This window comes from Fulmarus glacialis, unplaced genomic scaffold (assembly GCF_000690835.1).
Source record: "Fulmarus glacialis isolate BGI_N327 unplaced genomic scaffold, ASM69083v1 scaffold7025, whole genome shotgun sequence".
Lineage (NCBI taxonomy): Eukaryota > Metazoa > Chordata > Aves > Procellariiformes > Procellariidae > Fulmarus > Fulmarus glacialis.
In genome coordinates, this window is record NW_009211066.1 from 7,542 (window position 1) to 16,362 (window position 8,821).

The 8,821-nt window shown below is 38.4% G+C and overlaps 1 protein-coding gene across 1 annotated transcript; it reads right to left on the bottom strand.

Moving 5' to 3' along the window:
• Nucleotides 1-868: 868 nt before the first annotated feature.
• LRIF1 (ligand dependent nuclear receptor interacting factor 1) lies at nucleotides 869-6,030 on the bottom strand. Its single transcript, XM_009577376.1, has 3 exons — nucleotides 4,519-6,030; nucleotides 2,666-2,944; nucleotides 869-1,336 (listed from the first exon to the last, which is right to left on the bottom strand). The coding sequence occupies exons 1-3, from the start codon at nucleotides 6,019-6,021 to the stop codon at nucleotides 869-871; spliced, it is 2,250 nt and encodes a 749-aa protein (XP_009575671.1). The 5' UTR covers nucleotides 6,022-6,030.
• Between the last annotated feature and the right edge of the window lie 2,791 nt (nucleotides 6,031-8,821).

Consider the following 8,821-nt stretch of genomic DNA (forward strand, 5'->3'; position numbering starts at 1 on the left):
AAAACTAAGGTAGCATCAAATGAAGGTAGCAAGAGACATGTTCAAATAACGACTGAACAAATTAATGGAAAAGATACTTATCAAAAATTATTAAAGATACCACCCCTGGATAAAGAAATATGCCTTTTTTTGCTTCAACAAATTATTATTCAACATAATTCTGTTTAAAAAAAATACACCTTCCACCCCCCCCCAAAATAACCCCATAACCAAACTTCAACATTGCACAGCTGGCAAAGGCCTTATAAAGGCTTACAATAGTAACGGTAAGAGACACGTATCTAGAGAACTGTGAGCAGGGATTTCTACTGCTTCTGTCTTCACATCTGTAAGAGGTTTTGTATAAATATCTGCATTATTACTGCCTAAAGTCTAATTCCCAGATGACTTAAATAGCATTTATTAAATACTGACCATTGACCTTTTATGACAATTGACAGTTCTCAGGAATTCACAAAAGTTGTCATGCACTATAAAACATTAGGAAAACAAAAAAATATCTACAATTGGGGTTTGCAATTTACATTCAGTTTCTAAGAGATAGGCCACGGAATTCCAAAGTGGGAAAGTTTATTTGCTAGGACTAATATAGAAAGCCCTCAATTCAAAATATAGAGAATACACTAATAAAAATGCCCATCTTCTGCATTCTTTGATACATATAATGTCCCAGAAGCAGAATTTGATGTTCCAAGTCTTTTATTTCTGGTATTTAACAAGAAACCTATACTTCTCTAAATACACACATACTGTAAATCTCATTAAGATTCCATCTATCAGAAATATTCATGTTCGTTTAAACAAGGACTTTCTTCTTGAAGTCACTGAAATGAAGATGAATATGGTCCAGATCACCAGCTTCAGTATTTCAGCTTTGCTGCATTTTTCTACGCATCTCTTCAAGTGCCGCTTCTCGTTCTCTTAAGAGCTGTTTAAGTCGTTTTATTTTTTCATCCCGTATTGTTTCATCCAAGTCTGGAGGAGTCAAAGGGAAAGCATCATCTCTGAAAGAACCTTCAAGAACTGAAGTATCATCTTCACAAGACACTAAAACTGGAATACTTGAGTCTGTAACGTCACTGTATTGAGAGTAAGGATCTTGCTCAGGGTCCCTCCCTAGAGACGATGTAACAAAGTCTGTGGAAATATTTTGCTGCGATAAGACTGGTGGAGGTGAAACACTTCTGTTAAGTACACTGGAACCTGAGCTGGTATTTTCTGAACTTGGACTTGTGGCTGATTTGACTGAAGTTTTCCTTCTCTTTCCACTGTCTGACAGTGGTGAGGATTTTATTTTTCTTTTCTTAGTCAAATCCTCTTCCAGATCCACAATTATCTGCACAGTCAAGAAACATACAAAACATACTTCTGTTAAACTGAGCATCGTTCTACGCTATAACATCACAGTTCACTAGGCACAAATTACAAGTTATTTGTTGTAAGCTTCTTAGAATTACTACATGGAAGATGTTTCTTTTAGCAATTTGAGCAAACATACTTCCGCGTTCAATATTTTTCTACAAAGATTCCCAGTTAACCATTCCAGAACACTGAATTCCTTCCTTAGTCAACAGTGCACTTCTACATTTCCTATGCATACCTATCATCTCCTGTTGCTGCTTAAGTTCTTTAACTGCAGTGCAAGACAAAAACTTTCTATCTAACTTGATGGGAAAATTCAAAACGTAGAAGAATTCTTCAATGCTTACATTTCCAAAAAACTCAAACATTAGCAATAATGTCCATTACAAGACTGCATTCCTCCCAGCTGTTTTGTTATTTAAATGTTAATGTACTTTACTAAGAGCAGCCAGCAGATCTGCTCAAAGCAGGGCTCTTAAACACAGAATTATTAAAACCTGAGAAAGCCTTTGACTGGGTAGAGTAGAATCACACAAAAGCAAATTCAGAACACTATGGCTGAACAGAACTACTTTGGATGGATGAAATCATTGTAATGCATTGAGGTGGAAGTCCTTACACCGAGGGAACCTTTCCAGAAGCACCCAAGCAAGTTCCTAGCCAATGAAAAAGGACTAAGTTTATAAAGACATCTGTAACTCTAAAGATTAGACAGGTACACAGGTAAATTTCTTTTAATAAAATCTCACATAACTAAGTGGACACCTTTCTTTGGAAGTCAGCCACACCTAGTCATGTGAGTGACTGAAGTGCCTTGAAATAATGGCACTCGACTGATTTCAAACTCAAGGGTAAAGTCTCCCAAGACATTATTCTTCTATTATTCTGCTTATATTCGTTGCACTACTGGATAAACGTTAACTGTTTGCAGAAGGCTAAATATAAATCAGGATACAGAGGTATGGTTTCTATTCCAATAAAGACCATCCCTTTGACTGTTCAGCCACCACTAGAGAGTCCAGTCTTCTTCAAAGCATTTGTTCAAATTTCCTCCCGTGGAACCCAGAAAAGAGGATAAAAATTCTTAGGTGGTACTCAAGTTGTACTGAAATCACACAACTCTGCGGTACACACACAAGTTCTAGGAACAATTCTCACAAGGACCGTAATAATTACTGACTTGCCCTGATGAATCCAGAGGTGGGAGGGTTCAAATAAACACGCAGCTCTGTATTGACTATACATATGCTGCTTTCTGAATGTGCTGCAGTACACATTTTAGCACTGAAAAATTTCAAGATACCTTTTCCTCTTTAACACATTCCTGATGTTGATTTGTTATTTCCACATCTAACGATGATGAACTGCTAGAATCATCTTTCCTTTTCAAGCTGTTACTGGAACAAACCCTTTCTTCTGGTTTCTCATAGGAGGTCCTTAATGGTATTCTCTTAAGGTACACTCTCTCCTCCTTAGACAGACCAAATTTTCTCCTTAATTCCAAGTTTTGTTTCCAATGGGGCTTCTCTTGGTGTTTGATTTGAATAACCTTTGCCGGTGAATCCATCTTTTCACACTGGATCTGAAATACAGAAACAGTGAGAGAGCCATCAATCACACTCTCTCTCTCTTTCTCGCTTCATACATATAAACTAAAAACTAGTTACTAGAAAGACAGATTAACATTTGTTTTGTCTTCCATTCTCCAAGACTTATATTTAACACAGGTAAGCCAATTTTGAGAAATCATATACATATTATCATAGGTCTAACACTCTTGTTCGTTATTTTAAACCCCAAGTACATTGTGGAACATCCAGAAAATGCACAGTCCAACTAGTAAACCACAAAAGTAGAAGAAGTAACAAGGGAATCACCTGTTCTAAAACTTCAAAGTAACAAAGGAAGATGATGGAAGATCAGACAGTGTCTTTACAGTGTCACTTTCAGACTGTTGAATGCATTTCATATTTGCATTGTGGTTGATAATATTCACAAAGCACTATTAGCCATCTCTCGTATCTAACCTCATTGTAACCTGAGCTGTTTCTGATCTCAAGTTCAATCTCACATCAGTATGTCTGGCAATCCACGGGCTTGCAAATTCATGGACTAAAAGCAGCAAACATTTTATACGCTATTTTTCACAGAGGTTAAAGCAAATGAGAATGCTAACACTTGGCATCACACAGCACTGAAATATATTTTAAAAAAATGTCTATTTTAACCATTTTTCAGGTGAGGAACAATCAAAAAAGAGGTCTGACAGTCTGTTGCAATGATTAAATGTCTAAAATTTGCACAAATATGCTTAGCTGACATTTCTCTTCTGCCTGGTCAACACAAGCAAGTATAAACTAGCTTCAGAATGACTTTTCAATCTGGAGGCAAGTTCATTCTGGCCTCTTGAGCAACTGAAAACTTGACCTACAATCCTTCACAGGTAGAGTTTGTGGGATTTGAGACTAAGGACTTTTTACATATTTTTGATATTATTATCTTAAAATGTAGGTCCAGCCTGAAGGGGGGAAGCCATTAAAGATCTCAAGAGTTTCTTCTGCCTGACATGAAACCATGAGTCAAAGGAGGCGGATCCCTCAAGTCCATCATGGCATGAAAGGAAGGAAACACAGCTCCTGCCTTTGGCTGTCTGAGCTAGCGGAAACTGGAGCTGACTCAGTGTAACACCAGAGTTTGTCTCTGGATGACAAACCCTGCTCTTCCACCTTGTTTTCCTCTTGTGTAGCTGCAAACTTCTCTACCTTACATCACACCTACAACACAGTCAATGGCTGTGCTGTAAGGATGTGGCATCAACAACACTAGAAAGCAGAGAGCTCCCAGAGCTCAAACAATCAACAACTTTCCTACAGTTTCAGTTGTTACCGACAATTTATCTTGTGAGAAAATAAAAAGTAATCTTTTCCTTGCCCCTTTCTTTTCTTTATGCATTTTCTCACTTGCATAGTGCAATCTTACTGAAAAAAAAAGGTTGTTTATTGAATAGAACCACACTTTAGACCAGCATTTCCAGTGACAGGATATCTGGTTACAAAAATCTGTGAACTTATTAATAGCCATTTTGTTCAAATAGAACCAGGATCATTTAACAATTTAGCAGAGACTGAGATGGGCATGTTTATTGGAGAGAGTTACCTTTTGCCAGTCTTCACTGAAAGCACACTCTTGCTTAGACTGAGGTAAAACAGCACTTGCTGCTTTGGGGGAATGAATATTTTCTTTGCCATTTTGGCATACATTTTCCTGTGTCCCTACTGCTGTAGTAGGGGTCACTCCACTTGAAATGCTCTCGGTGAAGGGCAAACTCTTTCTCTGGTTTACAGTGGAATTCTGCTGATTAGCGCTTGATGTCACCAGAGCTGCAGGTGCAGATTTTAAGTCATTTCTTAAGCCAGTTGGTGAAGAATTTTTTGAGTTTGTACATGGTTTTGGATCTTTCTGAGATAGCACCATTCCTTTGCTTTTTGACAATACCAGATTCACTACTTTATTGGTTATTTTATTGACTGCAGTAGAATCAATTAGCTTAGATGTCTCCTTTTTAAGTGAAGCATCAGAAGAGGAAGATGCTTGTTTGTCAGCTTGGGCTGACAGAACATCAGAGCCTCTTTTGGTCAACAAATAGACCTTCCCATTGTACATGACCAGAGCATTATCTTTAAAAGGTGTGATTTTTGCTTGGCTTCCACCAGGACCACTAGAACAGAGTGGTAAAATATTTGCAGAGTTAACTTCTACATTATTCATGTCTGACAAAGTTTTCAAGATCTTGGAAGCCATATTATTTGATGACTTTACAGGAATAAGGCAAGGCGCTGATGACTGTGGACTTTCTTGCACAATCCATTTCATTGGAGTTTGCTGGCACTGCTGACCATCAGATGTTACTGTCTCAGAAGAACAACTATTTCCCTTTTGTGTAGCTGTCATTATTAATGTTTTTGAAACTTCTGTGGCAGGTTTTGGGCAAATGGCTTGCAAACGCTTGGGAAGTACTGTTTTCACTGTGTTCACTGGTGACACGTAAATAACAGTTGGCATTTTTGTACTGTCAGCTCCTCCAGACACATTCGTTGCTGCAGCTGCAAGTATTTTTTGCTGTATTGCAGGTGGTAAAAAAGAAGCTGGGACAGATTTCACTTCTGCATCAGCTGGTATCTGGAGGTGGTGGCCAGAGGGCAGTACTGGAGACTTCACAGTAACTGGAAGACTTTTTGTGTTTACCAACATGTATGCAGTGTTACTCTGGTTAGATGAACTTGTTACAGCAATGTTCTGCAAAGACAGTCTATCAACTGAAACACAACTGCTCTGGATGTTAGCAGCTGATTTTGGAATTAAGCTTTCTTTTTCAGAACCTGCCCTAACACTTTCCTGTTTGTCTAATGTCCTTGTAAGAATAATCTTTCCAGGATCAGGAGACTGAAAAACAGGTATCTTAACAGATGAAGGTGCAGTAGTATTGGCAAGCTGTGTCTTAAAAGTAAGATGGACTGGACTAGAAATACTCGCTTTAGAATTATTTGGCATGGCTGAAGACTGAACTACTGGCACAAAGCTTCCAGAAGATTTAGAAATTGGAAGTAATTTCAGAAGGTTTTTTCCATCTGGTCCCGTCGTCTGAACTACTCGGTACATACAGCCTGCAATGCTTAACAAAACAAAGAAAAGAGAAAAGAAAAAGAAAAACGAAAGATAGCATAAGTGAACACAGCACAGATATTTTAATTAATGTGCATCAGTGAATTGTATACCCAGCACTGCTACACCTTAGAAGCAGATTAACTACCGAAAAATGCCAGCTCTAATCTTCAGGAACTTCACTAGCAAAAAATCACACTGATCTACTTAGCGTACCTTTTGGGTTAGCATTTCAGAACACCACAGACTATCTGAAAATAATGTCCAACTTTTACATTGCAGAGTAGCAAGAAATGGCATCCTTTTCAGATAAGTTAAAAGACCCAAGAAAACACCTTACATTATCCTCCTCTTCTACTTACAGGGCCTTTCATTCTGAAAAAGAAAAACGTTATCTCCAGATTTCACAGAGAAGCCATATTTTTTTGCTTTCCCATCTCCCTGTTACTATTAATATCCCTACTTAGTCCTATGAAGTATGAATTTCAGGAAAGCTTCAGAAAAATACAGGCAGATTAGTTGCATGGAAAGATGGAAGCAGAAATTTCTTCAGACACACACATACAAAGAAGAAATTAAGATGCAAAATACATTTACTTTGTGGAATAGGGTGTAGGGTGACCAACTCATATGCCTACATCTCACCTGCCCACTCATTCTTTAGGTAGATATAGATTACAAAGGTGGTCATCTTCAAAGAAATGAAAAAAAGAAAAACTCAAATGCTATGAAGGTACATACATTTATGAGAAAAGAAGTCTAAGTCTAGGAAGGAAAAGGCTTCAAAAACGAGGAGGAATACATGGAAACAGCACCAGTAAAATCTGAAGAGTAAATACACTTTTTTTGGAGATGAAGGTAGGAACTCAAAACAGGAAACAGACAGATAGAACCCTGTCAAACCAAAAGTCAGTTGTGACTGCTTCAAATGCCAAGATTTTTCAAGTCCATTGCAAGACAGGGAATCCTTCCCACTTCAAGTGAGTTTGCCCAAATGCAGGCATCTTCCCCAAAGAACTCTTGGACTCTCAGAAGAACAATCTAATGCCCAAAGCACTGCAGAAGCAACATGGCATGTTGAGACATATATGATCAAAACAGAGTTTCCCTCACTAGGAAAGAAGAGACCAAATGAACTGAAGTAGGTTTCATGGTCTTGACATCAGATCCAGAATGATTAAAAGGCAAAGCTGCCAACTCCACTTTCAGTCACCAAGAGCATTCTAGATTTGTCCCATTGACTTTCTACATCAATAAAAGCATTGAGAACATGGACATGAGATTATTTCCCAGTCCCAGTCCAGACGACATCAGCATTGTGTTCTGTTTACTGTCAAGTAGTTTTGAAACACTGTCATTTTTTCTGGCAATGAAGCATTACAGTTTGGGCTTCCAACTCAGCTTGGAACAGAGTGACTAGGAGATATTCTTGCGTCCCACCGTTGCATCTGCTCAAGAAGTCAGTCAAGTCATTGCCTTTTCCCATCAAGTGAGAAGTCACAAGGATGCTCTTCACTCCCAGAGTTGGACAGTTCCTGCTACAGTCTGAGAGGTCATGTTCCCCTTGGTGGTCGACATAAATAACCATGCTATTGTCTGTCTAAAACACAAAGGCTTTAGACACGCAGAGCTTTCCTCGCTGTAACCTAAGAATTAACTCCCACATTCAGTATTTTGGTACAATGCCTCATTTCTAGGCATACTATGTGAAAAAGCAGACGTTTACGTGATTTATCAGTGCAGTGGGCAGGAAGTTCTGCAGTATTTTTGGTTTAAAAATAATGTACTGAAAATGAAAACATGGGCAATATACCACATGGTTCCTAGTGGAAGCTGCCATCAGAGGTTTTAGTAGTAAAATGGAGTTGGATGTTTTGGAATCAGAAATGATAGTTGAAAAGGACTAGCACTGAAGGGTAATGATCTTACAGAAATATTTTGGCTTAAACAAAGAGCAACTAGAAATACTTGTATGTTTGAACTTAATTAAAGCAGAAAGACTCGCTTTTGGAGCCACTTTAAACCTCCTAGCACTACTGATACTGCAGAATCAAGAAGACCAGCACTGAGCTCCTGGACAGCTTTTTGCATCTGTATCTGTTATATGCTTTGAATCTCTCAATGTTTCTTTAATAACCTTGTGATCTACAGTCTCAACTTTTCTTCTCTTCTATATATAAGAATTAATATTCTGAAGGCAAATTCAGAAGGCAATTTTCAGCAAGTTCCACAGACATCAAACTGCTGAAACAAACAGGCACTTACCTCCACTCAAACTAACTAGCACTGCAAATAGGCATCAAAGGGCCCTTTGATGCCAGAAGAAACCTCTATAGAGGCACGCTCCTCCACCTGTCAAAGCAAGGGGATACCTCAACTTTTGGGCAAGAGGAGGGGGAGCAGATCAGAGAGAGAGGAAGCAAGAAAAACAGAGAGAGAAAGAGAGAGATGAGATAGAGGATGAATTTCCATGAATACTTTCTTCAGCAGCAATGCCGGTTTCCAGTGCTCACCTCCACTCTTCTTGTTTCTACCTTGAGGCACTATTCACCTCCCTTTCGACGGACTTAAAAAAAAATGTTTTTGACACTGTGCTACAAACAGGATCTTTTAAGTAGGCTGAGGAAGAAACCTCCCTTAAAAAATCCAGTTTGTCTGAACTCCAGATCATTCTGCTTTTCATGATTACAGAAGACAACCACAACTTTTTATCTTCACACTTGATGCAAAAAGAGCAAGAAATCCCAAAGTTACAGTTTTCTGGAAAATAACATTCTTTTACTTGAAACAAATAGCA